The 22394-nt window shown below is 39.6% G+C and overlaps 1 protein-coding gene across 6 annotated transcripts in view; it reads left to right on the top strand.

Moving 5' to 3' along the window:
- Positions 1 to 5300: 5300 nt before the first annotated feature.
- Positions 5301 to 22394, top strand: part of LOC101158884 (rho GTPase-activating protein 12) — a 65435-nt gene continuing 48341 nt past the window's right edge. For 2 of the 6 annotated variants that reach the window (XM_020710648.2, XM_011485970.3), the window contains exons 1-2: positions 5302 to 5576; positions 14201 to 14942. In XM_020710648.2, coding sequence (XP_020566307.1) covers positions 14274 to 14942 — 669 coding nt within the window. In that variant the 5' untranslated portion in view covers positions 5302 to 5576; positions 14201 to 14273. Of the gene's footprint in view, positions 5577 to 14200; positions 14943 to 22394 lie in introns of all 6 variants that reach the window. The other 4 variants (XM_020710649.2, XM_011485971.3, XM_020710647.2 and 1 more) reach the window with 3 other exon arrangements.

Here is a 22394-nt window from a genome sequence, read left to right as displayed (position 1 = left end):
ACCTAGAATGGATCCACCACATCTTTAGCCAAAAATTCAACCAGTGTGACTCAGAGAGGAATACCTGATGCTGGACAGTGCAGGTGAGGTTGAATCAAGTCTGAAATAAGTAAATGAACAAACAAACTAGAATGAATGTCAAATCCATTCACATGTTAGTTTCCTAAAGTTCAGCCCACTGTTGTTTTTCTACATCCAAATAATTCAAAGGGAACATGATCAGAACATTCTAGACACTGGATGGTCACATGACTTTATTCAAAGTCTTTCCCCACATTGGACTGGAATGATGGACAGATTCGTGTTTGATGACATCACATGTGTTGTCATTTTCACGTTATAGTAAAATAAATCTACCACGTCTCAATCCAAATGGTATTTTCCAATATTGATATAACTATTACATGTTGAATCAATTTTATAATGATCTAGGTTGATTTGATTTAATTAACAAATGACCTCAAACAGATCAATCTGATTGGCTTGTGGGAACATAAATTGATTAAGTTGATTCATTGTTACACCCCTACTTAAAACTATTGTGCTATTTTTATTTCTTGTATTGATTTTAATGGATTTAAAATGTCAGAGATGCATTTTCACTTTAATTCCCAGGGCTGCACGGTGGGGTAGTGTAGTGGTTAGCACTCTCAACTCACAGTGAGAATTCCTGGTTCAAATCCCTGCTGGGTACTTTCTGTGTAGAGTTTGCATGTTTTCATGCATGTGTGGGTTTTCTCAGTACACTCTGGTCTCCTCCCACAGACCAAAAACATGCTTCATAGGTGAATGGTGACTGTAAAATGTCCCTAGGTGTGAATGTGAGTTTGTGGCCCTGCAACGCGTTGACCAACTGGGATAGGCTCAAGCAACCATTTGACCCTGAAAGGGATTTAGTGAGTTAAGAAGATGGAATGATGGATGAACTTCTGACCGATGGATTATATATTTGAAATGAAATAAATCTTTGTGAGCTTTCTCAGTTCCATCAATAGCAGTTCATCCTGAAGCATCCATGGCGCCCAAAAGTATTTTATCTAATCAGACTCCCCGAAGGAGCTATGGACAACTGTCCTTGGCTCCACCAAAACAAAGCCGCTTCTACAGAGTGGACTACAGCAGCTGTTCTTGAGGGTTGATAACTGCAACTCACCCCCTCCCTGCTTGTCCTCGGCTTCCCAACCCCCTCCCTACCTCCTCTGTGAGCTGCCCGGAAGATGTGCCTGGCTCACGGAGCTGCACCTGATGGACAGACTCATGGGGGGCCCCCCACTCCTGTCCACCACCGTTTCCCCCCTGAGCCTCATGTACTGTGTCTTTGTCTGAATATGTGCTATTTGTGTTTAAACGGTGTAGTTTTTTTCTTGTATCAACACATTGTACGCAGTGTAGGGATACGACTTTTTTTTGTCACCAAACCCAACCCCAGCCCTTTTAATGGTCCATCTGCATGCTATACAAAGGTGCGCCGGCGCAGGTCATCTAAGGCGCTCGGCTGCATTGACCTCAGTGACCTCTCGAGATGTGTGTGTGTATCCTGTGTTGCTGTTTGTCTGACCTTCTTCATCGAGATGTACTGGAACTGAGTTTCTCCTTGTTGGGATTAATAAAGTTTTCATTCATTCAAATGAAGCCACTGAATACAGTTTAGGATCAGGGTTGCTGGAGCCTATCCCAGCTGCCACTGGGGAAGGCAGGTTTAGACCCTGGTAAGGTCGTCACTGTATTGCAGGGTCACACACTCACACACAATCCCATCTAATAGAGATAATCTAGGGTCACCTGTGACCCCATGAAGCATGTTTTTGGAAGAAAACCCACACATGCACAGGGAAAAGATACAAACTCCACACAGAGAGGATCCAGCTGGGACCAGAACCAGGACCTTCTCACTGTGAGGCGAGCACTACCACTGTGCCACCCTCATTCAAGTCAATTAAGTGAAAAGAAACTCCACAATCAGGTCAACATGAATTGAACGTTCTCCTTTCCTCCTTCGTGTTCTGTTCAGCAGGTGGTTAGTTTGTACACTTCCATCAACCACTCAGTCCTACTTCTGAAGTCAAACAGAAGTTTTAAAATAAGTTAAATAAAGCTCCTCTAAGTTCCAACTTTTCAGTCATTAGAGACCAAAAACTATCAACCATCATATTTACCAAACACAGCAAGGGATTCATGGGAGACTGCAAAGATACAAATGCAAAAAATAATTCTCACATCCCTCAGGATTGTTGGGTTTTCGACATGGTTGTCACAGCTGGAACCAAAACAAAACCACGAGTTCAAAGGAATTCACTTCAGAAACGAGACGCTCAAAGAAACAATTCAGAATGGAGATGATAAGAACAAAAAGTAGATGACTGTAAATAATCCATCCTTGGTTCATCACACATGTCCTTTTTCATCATTCCTTTCACCACAAAAGAACAACCAGCCTTTGTTTAGAGCACTGTTAAACTGAAACAAGTGTCAACATGTAGTGACAAAAAATGATACGACACAATAAAAAGCACAAGCTCACCCAAATATAGTTTATGATACTAAAATAAAGACATAAAATGTAGTTTGGGTAAACTGACCTTAATAATGAAGAAACACTGATAGATATCAGACACAAACAACAAAATCAAATTGAGATCATCTAGAAACAACAGACTAATGAAGTTGTGTTTGTATAGTTACATATTAAGAAAATGTAAAAGTTACAACAACCAAAAACAACAAGAATAAAAAATGGACAAAATGCATCCAATGCAAAAACACAACAGCGTTTTCTTAATTAAACACCTGAAAAAATATTTTTTAACATGCAATAAAAATAGTAAAGAATGAAACATTTTGGATTTTTTAGCATAATTTAGTCAAAGACAGAATTAAAAGAAGAAAAGTGTTGTGCTCGCCATAAAATATTCCCAGATAGACAGAAGCTCTTAGATTTTCAGAAAAGCTGTTCCACAGAGGACGCTCAGGAAATCAAATTAGAGGATTAGCACTTGAAGATTGAAGAGTTTGGGGACATAAATGATGAAAAGGACCAACTAACTAACAAACTAAAAAGCTGAAGCTGACTGCTGTCTTCCTGGTCTTGTAGAGACACAGAGGGTTTTGGAGCAGGCCTTGTTCTTGGGGCATTTTTCTGATGATGGAGGGCATAGATAAAGGAAATTAAGCTTGAAATTGTTTTTCTGAATTTACCTTTTTAATAATAAAAGAAAGCTGTTCATAGAAGGGTTCATTTATTAGGTAGAACAAACGCTGGGCAGACCACAGGCCCTGCTCTGCTCTATTCTGATCATCCACTGTCAGACCAACAGATCCATGAACGTCTTTGTTTTCCTCGACTGAGCTGGAATCTGGATCAGAACTGGACTGCTGGATTGCTCGCCATTTTTGTTGCACCATTCAGGTTAGGTTGGGGATGTGAGGGGCTGTAGACTAGCAAGACAGTGTAAACAGAGAGCTCTCAGTCATGAGCTATGGGAAAGGGGGTGGGGTTTGTCTGTGCCAACTGAACACAACTCAGAGGTGAATTTCTAATGAGCTCCTGCTGCTCTGCAGAAACTACGTCCTAGAAAACGACACAGTTTATTTTACTTTTTAATAGTCATAACTAAAAGATCACAGGGAACGCTTTAACAATAGATCAAAAGATGAACGAGACTGTGGCTCTGGAGTCAGAAAGTCTGACCAGCAATGTTTCCTCAGATGAAGAAAAGTGCACAAAAAATAAAATCTGCCTCAAACTAATACATTGCTTCACCATTTAAGAATTTCCTCTCTGCCACGCCATTTCATCATCTGTGATCTCCGTTCACCATTAATCTGAGAACATTGATCGTCTCTAAGTTAACTTTCCTCAAACAATCATTCATTGTAGAAACACAAACTCCTACAAATTGGTTTGCTATCCCAGCACCACAAAACCCTGCACTGGTTTGTGTTTGGACAAGTCAAAGAAGCTGCAACACTTCACCGCTGCAAAGGCTAAAAAGTGCAGTCAGGTTCTGTTTCTTATTTTGAATTTCTGCATTTTGCCAATTAGCAGGAAACAAAAGGCAGAAAACCTTCAATCGTTTAGAGAAGTCTTGATGTAAACATGCAGACATTCATTCAAAGAGACGTCTGAGACTTTTCATTTAAATATGTTTAAATGTTTACTCACATGCAGCAGCACTGACCATAAAAAGGCTTTCAACATGTAAAAGGAGCATTGGACAAGGAGGGAATGTGTTCATTGTGTGAAGCTTGGGGCTATAGGTTTTTGTCTAGAACGACTTTTCATACCCATGCTTGCAGAAGTTTTGCAAAAGCTGTGGTCAGGAGGTTATTATGGAATATTTCTTTATCATTTTGTGTAATTGAACTTAATTTAGGGAGGTAACATTTAAAGGACAGATTTAGACAGCATTACAGTCCACACGGTTTTCTAAGCCAAGCCTATCCCTCAGCTCAAAGGTCACCTTAAAGGTCACCATGGCTACCTCTAAAAAATGTTGCTTTCATTATGCAGACAACACTGCAAAACCAACAAGCAGAGCTCCGTTTGTGTAAACGATGATGATTCACAGCTTGAGCCAACAGCTTTAAATAACACGTGGTGTCCAGGGACACACAGTACTGAAGCCTTTAATTAACTGTAAAGTTTTGCCTTCATTCAATCTGTGGACAATCAAATTCAGTTCTAGGAGTCCTAACAACAAGACGAACTCACTGACCAAATCAATTAAACAATGTTTTGTTATTTTGTGTTACATTTTTAAGGTAATATTTCTATAATTACTGTACAGTAATAACAAATTCTCTGATTTAAAATAATTTACGCAGAACGTTGTTTACTTTACCTTTACGGTTTAAACTAATTATAAAAATTTAAATCTAAATGAACACAGAATCTTTAAGATTCTGTGTAAAAAACACTGTTTTCAAATTGTTCCAATTTTAGAAAACTTCTGAAAAATTTGGATGAAAATGTTTGGCGTGAAAACTGTTGTAATTCCGAAGATTACCAGCAGGGGGCGCTCCGATGGCCCTTCACCTTCAGAACACCTGTGGATCGGACTAAAGCATAAAACACGTTTGGGGTGACTTCTCACTCTTCACATATTCCAGCTAAAACATGCATTACACTTGTCTACATGACTAAATCCTTTGCTCGCTTTTACTTACACATATTCTTATATTTTTAAATAAAATATGTATTTTTTTTAAAGAGGTGCGTCTACCAATCCTATCGCCATGGAAACAGACACAAAGTTCCCCCCCCCTAAAGTGAATGGACCGGAAGTTGGGTAATGTTTTGAAAAGGCTCCTCGGCGATACATCTTGCTAGTAGACGATCTTTGACTGAAGGTGGTTGGCCAAGTTGTCAGGACAGGCGAGAGTCCACGGGATTACAGCGGCCAGGGAAGCTCAGGAGACACGGCGGGGTCGACCCAACCTGTCAAGTAGCCCGTTAAATCAAACTTTGGCGGCCATACGAGCAGAGAAAAGGGAAGCTCTCCGGGATTTGACTCCGTCCACGAGCCGCTGAGGGAGTCTTCTTCTTCTCCCCACGGACGGACGGACTGGAAGCAGAGGTAGATGCAGGTCTCGTTTGTTTGGGACAAACTGGGAGGTTTTAACCAGAATGCTAATTCTGCTAGCTTAGCTAACCTTAGCGGAATGTGAAGCAGAAACTTTTAGCTGTTGTGGTTCACACAAGAAATTTACAAGTTTAGAAGGAAACTGTAAGCAGAGAAGTTGACTCACTTTAGAAAAACAAAAATTCCTAAATCACCAACGTAATTTTGACGCTGGACATGGATAGTTTTTGCATTTTTAAATTTATTCCGTTTAAATCTGATAAAAGCCCATTTGATCGTTTTTTTTTATTGACAGTTCATTTTTGTTTTAAACACCTTTATGTCGCTTTTTTGTATTAATCGAACATTTCTTTTATTAACCAGCATGTCTTCATGACTAAAACATGTTTGATGCTCTTATCATGAAATCAGTTTATAAACACAGGGAGAAGCCCAGATTTGGATGGAGAGATCACACCAATCTGCTAATTGACAGAAATCTGATCAAACATTTGCTTGTTGACATGACTGAATGTTTTTCTGTCTGTTAAGGAGGGTTTGCTGAAAAGTCCTGACACGTAGAGTTAACTGTTGTAATTCGGGGGCGGGGCTTGTCACTGTCATCTGCTGCAGGTAGATTTGCAGCTCCTGCTCACTCAGGTTCATGTTTTCATTAAAGGCTGCCCCGCTCAGATGACAGATTGCTGTTCCAACAGTCTCAGGATGCCCCAAGGGTTCATTCTGCAGAGAAGTTGGGTTGGAAATGACTAAGTGGGACAGTCTGTGCTAAATCCAAGCTGTTTGGGTCAATGTGGGTCTATATTTGGAGGAGCTGCATGTGAAGGTCACAGTGAACTACTTGAGTGGTTCTGCTTTTCTCTGACAGCAAACACTATTCATCAGTTGTCTGAAGTGTAATCAGAAGATGACAAGCTTGGAGGATGTATAGATTAGATATAGAAGCATTTGACAGATGACAAAACAGAAAACCAACACCAAGTTTCATGCTCTTCTTTTTTGAAAAGGTAATTTTTCATCTGTGTGGTTCCTGCATCCTCCATTCCTGCCGGTTTCACAGTCTCTCACCTTTGTCTGTCTTCTCTGGTCTCAGGCAAGTTGCATTGTGGGTTTTCAGAAGAAGCTTCCTGCAGTTGCTAAAACAGGAATTAACGTGCCAAACAGCCCAAACAATGAGCTGAAACCAGAACAGCAGTCAGAGTGAACCTCCTGCTCGTCATGGCATGTTTGATGATTCCCAAGAAAATCTATGTAACACAACAACAGAATCTTTATTTGTCTCAACATGAGCTCTCTACCAAAGCTCATGACCACACACACACACACACACACACATATATATATATATATATATATATATATATATATATATATATATATATATATATATATATATATATATATATATATATATATATATATATATATATATATATATATCTCCAGCAGTACAGTTTTATGATAGACGAGGAAAACAAAGACGTTCATGGATCTATTTGTCTGCTAGTGGATGCATCAGAATGGAGCAGAGCAGGAAGCTGGTGGCTTGTTGATTGTAGCTTTTTTGGTACAAAAAACTAAGGCAGAAAAAAAATACTTACTTGCTTAATACATTTTTTTTCTTGTAGACCTGATTGTTCCAGTCGGTGATGCCGTTTTAAGTTGGGTAGCAGATTAGATGTGTTAACTGTGTTACGCTATCTTTGTGTAACATTGTCAACACACAGCATTCCACTTATCCAACTGTCTTTTCCCTTCATGGATGCTAACAACAAAGCCAAAGTGTCCCCCCAACACAGGAGAGCGTAAGGAGATGGGGGGGGTCCTCATCTCTGGCCTGGCGTCTGCATTAGTCATATGTTGACATGCTAACTGACCGTCACCTAATAGCGTCTTAGAGGAAACTCACGGTTAACATTACTTCTGCCTTGGGCAAAGTTAATCCCGTGAAACTCTAAGAGCCGTTTCATTGGTGAGCGACGCATGACTAGAGCTCTGAGGATTCATGTTGTTATGCTGTTTGTGTGTCTTCACAATAAATGGGTTTAACTGCCAGACAGGAGAAGGAGCATCCATGTATCTGTCTAATCTCTCTCTGAGACTGTGTGAGGGCGTGTGGAGTATGGGGGGGGGACAGTCTTAGCAGCTAGTTAAATAGCAGCTCCGCTCTCGTTTCCCCGCTAAGGGTGATAAAGCAGCTGAGTCGTTACAATGCTTATGCGGGAAAAAAACGGACCAAAACGGTACAGAAGTGAACCGAGACTGCCGTACCGAAACGGTTCGGTTCAACTACGTGTATCGTTACACCGCTAGTATGTGTTGGGTTTTTATTTATCTATTTTATCTGATTATTATTATTGATATTTTTACTAGGTTTGCTATTTTTAAAACTATTTTTTTATCTTACTGTTATCTATTTTATAATGGGAAGCACTTTGATAGGCTTTGTAACAGGAAAAGTGCCATACAAATAAAGTTGTTTTTTTTTTCTTTTCTTTCCTTTTATTTTGGACTAGTGAAACAAGTGTAAAATAACAAAATAAGACAAAAACGAGACTAAACTTGCAAAAAATAAACAAGAAAAAGACAAGTAAATTATATAAAACAAAACAAAAAAAAATTATATAAACACCAGTCCAAAAGGGAGTGAGAAGAAGAAAAATCTTATAAACTCTCACCCCCCTTTACCTTAAGCCCTTACTTTCCCACCATCAAAGTCCAGGGCCCTACCCAAGTGTATATGTACATATATACATGTAATTTTCATTTCCAAACAACATGCAAATGAATAACAAAATGTATTGTCAAAGTATGCAGATTTATAAATGCTGACATTCTGTATTTTTTTGTATTTGCTCATATTTATCCATGATCATCTTTCTGTATCTATATTTAAATTCTTTTATGTTTGGACATTGTTTCAAGCATTTACTGGTTCTGTTCCACAACTTCACTCCACAAATTGAAACACAGAATCTCTTTTTATTTGTACGTGCTTTATGTATGACAAATTTATCTTTTTCCCTAAAATTGTATTTTTCCTCTCTTGTGATAAATAACCTTTGGAAGTTTATTGAATTCAATAATTTAATTAGCAGAAAAATGCTACAAATGTTAAAAACACTGAAACATGATTTTCATCAAAGGGGGTCTTTTTAATGACAAAAAGGCTTTTTTGATTAGATTTGTGGAAAACAGTTTATTCCAACTGTTTCCCTCTGGTCTGTGCTTTCATCCTAACACTATGGTTGTCCACATCTGTACACAGACTGTCTGATGTGTGCTAACAGGAGTCATGTGCTGGTGGCCCTGGGCTCCAGCACAAACACTACAGGCTCTATTGTTGTTTATCCTCAAGCAGAACAGAACATGGGAGGATGTGTTTCTCCATGACAAAAATGAACATCAATGTGTTTGAACATCGCCGTCACTCACAGGCGCCTGCCTCTCTGTTGCTCACTGCTACCCTCTTAGCCCGCAGTCCCCTCAGTGCTCCACTGTAAAGCTTATTACCATGGCTTCAAATGAAGGTGCTTCCTCTGAATTTGCTGATTGGACTCTGAGAAGATTTGTGCCGTAAAGCAGTGCAGTAACTGGAGCTTAGTGTAGGGAGGGATAAGTGAATGAGACGGACGGCAACCCCCAGGTATTTAAGGCTCCAAAGGTCCTTCAGAATGAAGAAGGGAGGCTGTGTGAGGGTCACAAGCTGCTATGTGTGTCTGGGTTTTTTTCTGGTCCAGACTCAACCTCACTTTAAACCCTGAGGCATTTTCAAAGCATGCTTTTACTAGATTATTTGTCTGTTAGCTTTAAAATATACTAACTGTGCCAGATTTTCTCTCCTACTTTTTGTAGGAGAGAAAATCACAGAACTTCATTTACCCAATAAGTTAGTATATTTAGCCACATTTTTACTATCTTGACTCGCCTCAAAGTTTCCTAAAATTGCTAAGATGAACTCGTTTTAAATGTCTTACTTAGGTCCAGTTCTGATGGATATCAAGGTTTACACAAACTACTTAACAGAACACGACTTAAGGAAGTACAATTTTGGCTTTTTCTTTTTTTAGATGTAATGTGTCTGAATTTAATCATAAATGATCCTGTTAGATTTATACATGCATCTGAAAAGTGAGGAAGAGAATGATGAAGACAAAAGAGGAATGATTTGCAGGAAGCAAATCTTATTTAACTTCTTTCATAAATAAATGTTTGGTTTTAAGGAATTATTGTGTTTCCTGCAATAAATGTAAACAACTAACTTCTTTTACTTAATCCTCATTTTAGTTTGATTTTCTTTTGAACATTTTCTGTTTATAGCTACCCTAAGTAAACATGTATTACATATATATCTATATATAGATATAATCCCACATGTGTTGTGAGGTTAAGGATGTTCAAAGTGTTGGTAAACACATTGTTTGTCAAAAATCTACTGACATTTTAGAACCATTTTTTACAATTTACAGAAGCAACAAGGATCAGTTTTGTTCTGTTTCCACAGAGAAAGCTTCACTTTAGTTAGTCTCTTTAAAATCTGAGTGTTCTAAACATCAGATTGGGACAAAAATTAATATTTTAACTCTAAACTGCATTTGTAGTTTATGGATGCTCTTCATAGAAGATCAGGCTGCATTAAATATGTCTGGGATTAGAAGAGACGTCCTTCTGTCATTTCAACCCTTCAGTAAGGAGGTCAGAGGTTAACAAGGAAAGCTGCCTATTTTAGCTCTGACTTATCCATCACAGTCCTGCTCTGTTGTCAAATGTGGAAGTGCTGCAGCATTCTTTGATTCTGTTTAGCTCAAACAGACTGAAACGGTAACTAAATGTGTGATATTGTGCGGTGCATCAGCACTCCTCTTGATGTTGTTTGCTGTACCTGAGACGTGCCTCAAGCTTCTCTCTTCTCAGTCATTTCATTCTTACTTCCTTTAATTAAACCTAAAACGCCCTTTTTTAGGAGAAAAATCTAAATAAGAGAGGAAAAAAACGCATTACGAAACGCTGTCCTTTCTGTTACTAACATTCTTTATTGAATTAAAAACAGGAAGTTAGTTTGTGCGTGTTTTCATTTATTACTTAAAGAAGAAAGTCAGAATTGGTTAAAAAAATGGTTTTGGCTGATATAGCCATCTAAAAGTTAAGAACATTGGAATTTGGTACGTTCTGTTATTTGCATCCAATTTGTTAGAGATTATAAAAAAAGTTAAATAAAGAATTAAATATAGAAGAATTCATTTCCTTTTAGGGTTTAACAAAGTTTTTTATACATTCAACTTTATTTTTTGCAACAGCTGCTTCTATGTTTGTCAGAAATACACTCGTATGTCATTTTCCATCAAAGTAGAGCTCTTCTGGATGTCAGGCACATTCAGACCTGTGGTTTGAACAGCTGGAATAGTTTCACCTCTGACTTTGACCTGAGGCTGCCTTTTCTCTGTGCTGGACTCAACTTGTCACTGCAGGAAGTGCACTTAACTTTTTGGGAGGGGCAAAGGTGTTGTCAAAGAACCAGTGCGCTGAATTTTGTGAGGCGTGGAATGCAGCCCAGCAAATGTTTTCTCTTGACAAACTCTGGAAAGCTGACATTTTTAAAGCAGTTGCACAATGAAGGCAGTTTCTTTCACCTTTTGTCACTGAAATAGTGACTCCTACTAAACATTGTTTGGATTTAATGGTAAATGCAAGGTTTCCTTTAAGCAATTGGATCAGAAGCTTTCTCTTTATTTGAGTACAAGTGAGTTCAGATCAATTTATGTACCGTAGTTGTATTGAAGAGTCGGGTTCTATCTGTTGCACATAACTACTGTAATGAAGATCTGCTTCAAAGCACAGGAGGATCATGGTCTGCTGCAACCTCTCCTGCTGTTGGAACAGGGACTGGGTGTTTACACATGTGATTTAAGCAGGAAGCCATGTAAAAACTGGATTGGGCTTCCAGCTCAGTGGAAACATGCTTCAATTGATTCAATAACTGAACCTAAATGGCCCCCGTAGTGGGTCATTACAGGATGGAAACAGAGCTGCACACAAACTTGGAGCAGCAGTGTAACAACAACTCCTTGAAATTTGGTTGGATGAATGCAGGCTGATCAAAAAAACTTCAAATCTGATATTCATTGCTTCTCGCGCTGATTTCTCAACAATCTATATGTCGTAAACACTTATCGGCGTACCTTCCTAGCCATTATCTCCTCGGTCTCCTCTTGCAGCACACCTCTGCCATATAAAAGTAGCAAAAGTTTTGTACCTGACGTTGACACAAATGTTAAAATTTAGTCAGAGAAATATGAAGTTTGAAGACGTGAACTATCCCAACAAGGTTTGCAAAGCGTAGAACTTTTTATTGCTTTGCCCCACTCTCGTAATTCCTGACCAATGAATGAAGACAATTTTAGTCACATGCTTTTGTTTACAGGCTTTAGTTTGAAACAGAAATCTCCGGTTGACCACAGTCTGAAAACAGACCAATCGTAAGGTGCATGACTCAATCCAGACCAAATTCATCGGTCCGGACCAATAGACCTTTCCAGTCTGAATCCACCCTGAAGGACAGCTGAAGTGAACTAACCAGAGGAACTCTACTACATAATCTCAGAAGTAAAGAGTTGGATGCCTTATTTATTAAGGCCCGTACACACCGGGACAAATATTCGCCAGGCGTTATTCGCCAGCGTTTTTCGCCACGTTTTTTGTGTTCACACCCAGGCGATTTTTGCTGACGATGAGCCGAGCGAACATGCAATTTCATTCCCTGACATTAGATGGCGCTTAATGTAAACATAAATACTCCTGTACACAAGGTGGCGCTGCGCAACTTTACGCTTCTTAAAGTCGCTTTTTACTCAGAAGAAGAGAGCAAGTATTTACGCGCTTGTCAGAATCATACAAAGAAAACATGAATATTTCAAGCACCAGTAGCTCCAACTGGTGCTTGGTTCGGGGATATTTTAGAATGGCCGTCATTATTTCTTCACGGCTGTGTAGACGCTACTTGGCGTCTATCTTTTTCACTGGTATGTGTGCTCAGAAAGGCAGTTTTGTGTTTGAGCGCCCCCAAGTTGTGTTTTACTGTAACTTCAGAGGCTCCAGACACGTGTGCAAAAGCGCCGTTCTCATTGGTCGAATAGATTTCGACGCAACGCGTCAAAAAAAAAAAGCGAACCCGAGGCGTTTTTTTTTTTTTTTTTGAAGCTTTGACGCGTGGCGTTTTTTCGCGTCGGTGTGCACACTCTAATTCAGAGGTGGGCACTGAGGGCCGCAGTCCTGCATGTTTTCCAGCATACCCTGCTCTGGCATGTTCTGATTGGCTGGACACACCTGAACCAGGTAATCAGCCATGAGTAGGGCAAGAGTATCTGGAAATCATGCAGACACACCGGCCCTCGAGGCCTGGAATTGCCCACCCCTGCTCTAATTGGTGCCCTTTGTTTAGTCACGAGGCGTTAACGTAGGCGAAAATCGCCGACGGAATTCGTCCCGGTGTGAACGGGCCTTTAGTCTTGGAGGCGGATTAAACGTCAACCCAGCGTATCACATCTGATTGAGCTCGAGCAGACCACATTAGTTGTGTTTTTGTTATATAAATGTTACATAAACACAGCCGACATGAATAAAGGGCAACACCTTTTTTGGGGTCTGGACACAAACACAATCAGTTAATTTGCATCTTAACACATTGAGAATCAGGAGCAGGCAAAAAATGCTGTTTGGAAAGTTATGTAGTTGTGATGTAAAAGCTACAATCGACAGGCCACAAGCTCCCTGCAGCGCTCCATTCTGATGCATCCACTAGGTTTAGTTGAAAACATAACAACCGACTAGATCCATGTACTGGTACATCCATGTTTGGTGAACTGGCATCTGGCTCCAAGCTGGATAGATCCATCATTGCTCAGTTTTTTGTTGCTCTGGTAATGTTGGGAGGGGCTGTAAGCTAGCAGGAAAGAGTGTAAACAGATTGATCATGGGAAGTAGAGGAGGGCTTTCTCTGCACCGGTGGTCCTGGCCTTAACTCAGAGGTGAATTTCTAATGAACTCCTGCAGCTCTGCAGAAACTATGTCCTAAAAAAAAGACAGATTTAGGCTAAAGACTGCATAATCACAATTAAAAGACCTCAGGGAAGACTTTTAAATGGATCAAAAGATGATTTGAGAGGAACTTCAAAAGTTCACTAGAGAGCCACGACAGCATCAACCAAACCAAATGTTGCATCATGAACCACCTTTGCAGACATTTTGATTGATGGGAGCAGTTTTAGTGTCAGACTTGGTTCTAGAGAGCCTATCATTGTTTGACGTAACAAACTGCTTCAGGGAGGATGTGATCAATTTTTCTGCAAGTCACAAAGTTTAGGGATTTTTGGGATTTGTTTTCCTAGTTTTTTGTTTGTTTTACCAGAGAAAAGTTCATGTGAAATGTCATTCTCAGATTATTAGTTTCCTGTGTACCTCTGATCGTTTCAATTACTCTTGTAAATCAGGAGACAATCTTTCATTTCTTTTGACTCTTGAAGACTTTCACAGACATGATTCTTTTTCCTGCAGTGACAAGATATAAGTAAACACGTGTCCTTTAAAACGCCATATTAATCTGAAGCTATTGTTTTCTTTCTCAGCTTTTCCCACGATGCCATGGTAGGAATTACTTCTGTTTTGCCCTGAACTCTCAAGCAGACAGTCTGAGGCAATATGGCACACCTGCCTATAGCCCCAGGTGAGGTCTACGTGGAGGTGGATTACGACTATGAGTACACGTCCAAGGACCGTCTCATTTCCATCCGCCAGGGTGAACGCTACCTGCTGGTCAAGAAAACCAATGAAGATTGGTGGCAGGTGAAGAAAGATGACGGGACAAAAGCGTTTTATGTACCTGCTCAGTATGTTCGGGAAGTTCGCAAAGCTCTCATGCCTCCTCCCAAGCCCATTCCTTATCACCATGGTGGTGCTTCAAAAACTCCTGGCAGTTCATACTGGGTCAAACCAGCTCATCTGGACCTGGGACTAAAAGATCAACCCGCTGAAGGCATCAGTCGGCGTGAATCCAAAACGCGGCGGTCTCCGTCTGCTCAAACCGCTTCTTCAGGTCACTTCACTCCCCCAAGTCAACGCAGGAACAGTAACCACTATCAACCCCCCCTTAGTCCGACTGACCACGAGCCAGCTCTGGAGGCTGGAAGCCAGAGACCTCAACAGGGGTCGTCCATCACTCTGCCCCGCAGCCGAGCTAGATCCCCAGACTTGGTCAGAGACCCCCTGGAGGGTGATGGCACTCATTGTGACTCTGCGGGGGAAGATAGAGGCACCAATGACTCTGAGTCTGGAGATGAACTGAGCGGCTCTTCCACCGAACATCTCCAGGTAAGACTGGTCTTATTTCTTTTTTAATCAACAAGGCGGCCAGTTTTGCTTCTGAGGCCACCCTGTTGAAGTCATTGCTGTCATCGATGTTTAGTTGCTTCTGAAACACAAAAAAGCATAGTCAGACACAGTTATTATTTTTAAAAGCATTCTTTTCCACATTAACTGCACGCTTATTTCCTCTTTTATGTTTAAAGCAAATGTCTTCAAATAGTCTATATAGTCTCCGATTTGTGCAGACAAAGGAAGAAACTGGTCAGTATAGAGCATGTTCATGTTTTACTTGTGGAATAGTGTTTGGCTTTTTTCTACCTATAGAATTCATTCATTCATTAATCTTCTTCCGTTTGTCCCTTTCGGGGTCACGGGGCTGCTGGAGCCTATCCCGGCCACTTGTGGGCAAAGGCAGGGGGCACCCTGGACAGGCCCCCAGTCTGTTGCAGACCCATAGAATTGTTCCCCTAAAAATAGAGTTCAGAAATATGATGTTATGCTCTGGCGCAACCAGAAGTGTTTTTTCCCCTCTGCTTTAAAGCTCCTTCATTTACTGTACGACTCGTGACTTAACCTTTGAGTTTTAAAGTGATACACTGGTTTGTCTCAAATGTGTTTGAATTTCAAAAAAAGATGAAAAGTTTGTCTAACAATTCAAAAAGGGAAACTCATTTTATATTACATCTTTTCACAGATTGAACTATTTAAGCCTTTACTTCTTCTAATTGTTGATGATTGTGGGTAACAGAGAAAAAACAAACAAACTGAGATTCTCTTAAAATTATATTTAAAAAAATGCAACAATAAAAGGTCCTAGTGTCTCAACATAATCAGCCATATAATTCAAAACATCTGCAAAGGCTTCTTGATTCTTTAACTTTGTAACCCCTTCTAGCTCCAGTGTTGATGTTGTTTGAATTACTGTAACATATGCAATTAAATTAATGATAACACATTCTTTAGCTGAAAAAAGCAGTCTTGCACTGATTGTTCAACCTTTACGTCAGTAAAGTCACGCCTTCTCCTCGTCAGAATTCCTTGGAATTCTGTAAATTGCATACACAGTTGGGGTTGTTCAAAGAGTGTGTGATATTTTGGTGCCGCCGCTGACATCTGTGTTTCAGAGTTTAATGGTCTCCGTCTGAGTCGGTAAACTATGCACTGCTGTTATGGACCAAACACTTATTTTCCACTAGGGCTGCACGGTGTGAGCAAAACTTGTGATTTACCATAATAATGATCAATATTGCGATGACTTGCGATACATGAACAAATAGCAAAACAAGCAAAAACATACTTTCCATTTAACAGCAACAGTTTAATTTAAATAAGAGTCAACACAACTTAAATTAGACTCCAAATAACCATACATCTAACATAAAAGGACTCCATCCAGTTGGTGATCGATCAAATGCAAAAATGGATTTATTTGATTCCTTAAATACTTCAAGCTCCAGTAAGATTGTTTTAGCACATTTAATGTAACAATTTGTTTCAATTTTCACCGCCTTTTGCCACATGCATATTGCACAGCTTGATTTTGCGATAATGATAAATTTGCGATTCATTGTGCAGGTCTATTTTCAACCATAATTTACAAGTAAATTCTTTAAAAAATTAGACAATAGGGTTTTCTGGATTTTTTTTCTTCTCAATTTATCTGTCATAGTTGATGATGATGATGAGTATTTCAGGCCTCTATCATCTTTATAAGTGGGAGAACTTACACAATTGGTGGCTGACTAAATACTTTTCTGCCCCATTGTATTTACAGAGAAACGTTAACATGTCGTCTAATGCATTTTTCTCTGTAATATTGATATACTAGATTGACAGCATGTTTTCTGTGAAAGGTTATCACACAGGGAACATATATGAGTTCAAAGTCCGTAAAGCAGCCCACTCCACAATAGATTTCCTTCCTTTCTGAGCCTTTTTTGTTCCATTGAAACAATAGAACAAAGGTCAAAGTAGTCGAGCTGGTTCTACTCATCTACGTGTTTAACTTTATTTGCTAGTAACTTTTTTTTGGTTCTCTGTAAATATAGTGGTTATATTTTCATTCCTCTGTCTGTACAGCGTTTTAGAGTTTTTAAATAGCAGGAAAAAGCACCATCAGAATTTTCATTCGGTTCATTTGCATCATAGAAAAACTTAGGTATGTATCGCTTGGCATCACTGCTAAAATAAAAAAAATAATTTAATTTTAGTTTAGAAATTTGTTTGATTTTTGATTCTACGTGATTTGGAAGTATTGATCATTTAATCATCATGATCATTTAATTCTAATTTGAGTCCATGTTGTGCAAAACTAGTGACTTAAACTAAACAGAACCTGAACTTTCACTATCAAATCAGAAATTTAGAAAATAGAAATGAATTTTCTTTGCCTGAAACAACTAAAAGAAATAGTTTGAAAGGAAAATCTATCAATTTGATAAAGATTGATTGTTTTATCAGTTTTTTTTTTTACCCACATCTGTAACACCACTTAACTAGCCTGCATGTCTTAAATATTTACAAAGTGAGGGGATTTACACCTCACAGCTGTTCTTTTCATTCATCTGGATCATTTTACTGCATTCATTACTGTTTAGTAGAAAGTCTTTGCACTGAAATTATTTTTTAAATGTATATATTTATTATACTATTTCTTCAGTCCACCAAAAGGCTGCAGTGACTGTTGCCAGGTAGATTTGTGGTTTTCTAAAGGCTTTGGCCTTTCCCACTGGGATTGATGCTCAGATCCACAGTCCTGTGAAGGTGATCTGAGACCAAAGCTTTCCCATGCAGGCCTGCTGATGGGAAACTGCTCTGGTTTCACTTGGCTGCGTGTTTGTTTTCCCCACAGCTTGATGCTGGTGATACCTGCTTAGTTTTGATTCTGGACGTTCTATAATAAGCACGCCCTAACTAACCTTGAATCTCTGATTCACCAGAGGATTTATTTTTACAATAGACAGTGGCAGAAAAAGAAAAAAACAAATGACCGTTAAACTAAAACATCAGGGCGTATACATATGCATATACATAAACAGAATCAGATCAACAAAACAAGATAAATAAAACAGAATAAGGTTATTTTTATATACTGTGAATTTGGGATGTCCCGATCTGATTATTTGAAATCAGGCCGATCGCGTGGTTGCAGACTCAATCGAAATGGGATGTTGTCTCCTGATCAGGGATTGGATTTTTCATTTTAATTATAAGATGACCAGCGCTTTATAGTCTAGATAAATAAGGTACTAGATGTCTGCACATCGTGAACGGGAAACTTATAAAAAGTTCCATGATAAGAGCTAGTCATGAAAACTCAAAGGGGTTTCTACCACCTAAGATATGATAGGTAGTCAATACCTGGACAGTGGTACAGTTTAGATTTTAAATTTGTATTTAGATTCATTTGCATGCACTTGAATAAAAAGCTGTAGGCTTGTCCAGTTAACCACAGACGATGCATTTCACTCTTATCGTTTTATGTTTTTGTAAAGTTTCAATGAATGTTTAAAAAAAAAGCATAAAAAAAAAAAGTAGTATTTATTGCCTTATTCCCATGAGCCACTGAGGCTACTGTGGAGCTTTCATGTGCATGTGTACAGGATGTCAGAAAACCTGCGGTCATGTTGGATTGGACACAGAGTTCACTAAAGCAGACGTTTCCCTGCAGCCTGTAGAAAATATGGCCATCAACATTTCTGTGTTTTTAATTTACTGCTTGACTGCCCTCTCCTCCACTGATTTCAATCATTCCTCTACCCTCAGGATCACAATAGTTCATCATTTTTGACACAGCTTTTTAAGGATCTCAAATAATAAGTTGGAGAAAACAACCTCTGGTCTTGTTATTTAACATTTATTCCTCTGCCGGCTAACACAGCCATACTTTTCTCATGTCACTGTTTGTCATCGGTTGTTATCTTTTCAACTAAACCTAATGAAATATAAATTGATTTCCAAAATGGCTCAAATTTGTGTTCATCTTGTGGAACTTCACAGCATTGTCAAAGGAATAAATATATGTCGCTGGGATACTTTCATCAATGGCTGTCATTCCATGGGAAATTCCTCCAGTTGTCAGGAACTGGTGCTGGAGGACCCAGAATGCAGGAGAGCAGGCTTGGTGACAGGAAATAAAACATTTAATAAACAAACTGAAACATGACAAAACTATGGGGAGAAACAAACCGGTGACAAAACAGAGCAGATGACCTGACAAGGATTAAAAGGACAGGAACGTTAGAGACCCTCTCCAATCAAGAGTTTTTTGGTGTTTTAACATATAACTGTAGCATTTTTTCATGATAGATGACATGTATAAAGAAAATGAAGAATAAAATGCATGTCTGAGTTTTTCTTTATTCAAATCATTGTAAATCAGGACTAGATAAAAAATACAATTGGAAAAAGCTTGTAGTTGTTACATAGAAACTACAATTGGCAGGCCACAAGCTCCCTTTTATTGTCCTGCGTTTTGTAAGTGTATCATGAAGTATCCATAGGAATAATGTAGGCTGCAAGCACTTATGACCAACAGGTGATGCAGCTGTATGCAGTATTCTAGTCATTATTAAGGTGCCAGTACTAGCCCCTCACTGACCCTGCGCATGTGCTGCAAGCACAGGGGGTGCATGTGATATGGAAGCGCCCCCAGGACGCCCACAGAAACTACGTACTGATTCTCTCGTTTCCTTAGGCTGTACGCAAGGCTCCCACAAGGAATCTGCAATTTTGACATGATCAGCACTCATAAGCCCCCTTTGCAAAGTCTGCAGGGTTTGGGGGGAAAAAAAGGATAAATAATATACATGACATGCCTCCGTTTCACATACTTCACTCCTACATATATTTGTGTGTTGTACAAGGCTTTGCTGCGACGTGTCGCTTTTAGCATGCCTATAAAAAAATGCTCATGAACATTTTTGTTCAACCGGTTCACCAAGTGGTCTACAACCTTGATACTTCATGGGGGCTACCTCCATGGCCTGTACAGGTTTGCCTATTTTCACCTGCAGTCTGCAAGGGCAGTTGTGATTAAGGCTTTAACTGGAAAAGATGGGCTTAAAAAATAGAAGCACATATTTTATATTATAACTAAATTAGGTCAGTAAAGTGTTTATCTCAAAGTCCACACCTCATTAGAATCTGTAATTTAAGTGTGAACTAAATGCTTGGTGGAGAATTGGGCTGTTTTCTTATTCCACTTCTTGTTGAAGCATTATTCCTTCTTGTGTTTTTTGTTGGTTAATGTTTCTGATTTCTCCCTTTCATCCAGCTCTCTGACTTTTTTATTGGGAACAAAGTACATGCTATCATTGGGATCCATTTAGTATTTTTTCAGGTCACTGAAAAGTAGAACATGTAGATTCTCTAAATCTGGATCAACCAGCCACAGCGTCATCTTCAGGCTGGCATGAAGTGGGTTTCATGTCAAACTCACTCTCTGATTTACAGCTTTCTTTGATTGCTATCAGATGCAGTTTACAAAGCATGCATTGGAGGGATTAGTTCAGGTGAAAAGACTAAAACAATGGTTTATAATCAAACTTGTGACTTTGCTCGCCTGTCAAAGCTGATAAAGTAGAAAATGTGTCATTTCCAAACACTAGCTGATTGACCACTGCTTTTCTCCGCTGTTATGGACATGCATAGAAACAAACAGGCAGAAGAAGGCAGACTGAATCAATGATCATTTGGCTGTTGAGCCAATTTGTGTAGGACTTCTATAAAACAGAGGGTTCATAATTGGTGTCTGTTCAACCATGCCTTCAGTAATCCAAGCCTTACTTTCTTTGATCCTGGTAAAATCCTTAGAAATATTTGGTCCAGAAAACTTGTCTATGTTCCTGCCAAAAATGTAAACTATTGATTTAGATAGTAGCTGTGTTTACATGGACAAAAGTAATCAGAATAAACGCTTGATCAGAACAAAAATATTTCATATAAACATGGCGTTCGGAATAATCTGACCCAATCAGACTTATTGGGATCAAATTGTGTGTGACTACTACTCTGGCTTTTGTGTCATGCGTAGGCCGCTGGCTGCTCTGCGCGACCGAAGCATGTCTCTGAGCAGAGCAGTCGGACTCGTAGCTTCGTGTGTGCGGGCAGGGGAGGGTGCATTGTTACGCTGTGTACTCCGGAGGAGGCTTCTGACCGCAGTCCGTCTGGTTGCTCCGCGTGAGCGAGCTGCTGGACTCAGGAGAACCCTGTCACCCGGGAGAACTGTGTCTGTGCAGCCTGGGAGCAGTGTGTGAGCTGGCGGAGGAGGCGGCTATTGAATGCGGAATCCCGCTCCGTGCAGTCCTGAGAAACTGTGCAGACAATGACGTGAATTTGTTTTTCAAATCATGTTCAGACAAAATGAAGGCTGATGTTAATTCAAGGTGTTTTAGGTGGATCCAAGGCTAAATGTTGTTAGCATGTGTTAACCTAATCCTAACCCTTCTTCCGGGTCCGTGCGGCCAAGAACTGGCAGCACGGATTTAGAAAATTAAGAGCCAACAGGCACTTAATAATTACAAAAGCATGTTTGGAGGATCATCTCTCTAAGTGCCACAGCTTTGTTTGTTTACAAACGGAACTCACTATTTCTTCTTCTACTGCCGTTTCCGGTATTTTAGATATTTCTGCACATTTCAAAATGATTTATTCTGATCCAAAGTGTGGCGGATGTAAACCTTTATACCTGTTATAACCAGAAAAGGTTTTTAGGGTCCTTGTACACAGTTCAATTCTAATCCGATCTTTGATCCGAGCAAAGACATTTTGCAAATGTAACGGCAGCTAATGTTATGAAAAGCTCTATTTTAACCCCCAAACAGTCTGCTGAAGAAGTCTAATTGAACGTGTTTGTTGCACACCACCTTTTTGTGGATCTTGTGAGGTGTTCTCTTCCTTCCCAGCATGTGTCTTGATGATGAATGCAATCGACTTAAAAACCTGCAGGAACCCTCAGAAGGTTTTCACAGCTGAAGCACCTCCTCAGTTCTTTGATTACTTAGCCTAATTAATGCTGCAGAGGCATTTGGGTTTTAGTCCTCTGACAAAAACTATCGTGGACCAGGACTTTGAACACCCATTAGGTTTAAAGGGCTGGCTATTTATAGAGGGGTGACGCTAGCATCCAATCACCAGCCGATCAGGATTGGTGTAAAAACAGCTTCCGGTACTATTCCATCTGTTAGAATAACCCTTGATGCTCTGCTACCTTTTTAACATGTTCTTGCTAATTACATTTTTAATTTTTTACTGTCTGTAGTGCAAGTTATTTAAGTTATAAACCATTTAATCAGATGGCTCAATAGATGTACGTGGTCTCATGTTGAATTTTGAAAATGTTTAAGTGACAGATTTCATGGCGGCATCCGTATCGCTAAAAAATGTCGACGTAACCGACCACATTTGGTTGGAGCTGGAAGTAAGTCATTTTGTATGGGGGAAGTCCCACCCACTGGC

This window comes from Oryzias latipes, chromosome 17 (genome assembly GCF_002234675.1).
Source record: "Oryzias latipes chromosome 17, ASM223467v1".
Lineage (NCBI taxonomy): Eukaryota > Metazoa > Chordata > Actinopteri > Beloniformes > Adrianichthyidae > Oryzias > Oryzias latipes.
This window is presented reverse-complemented; position numbering and strand designations above follow the sequence as displayed.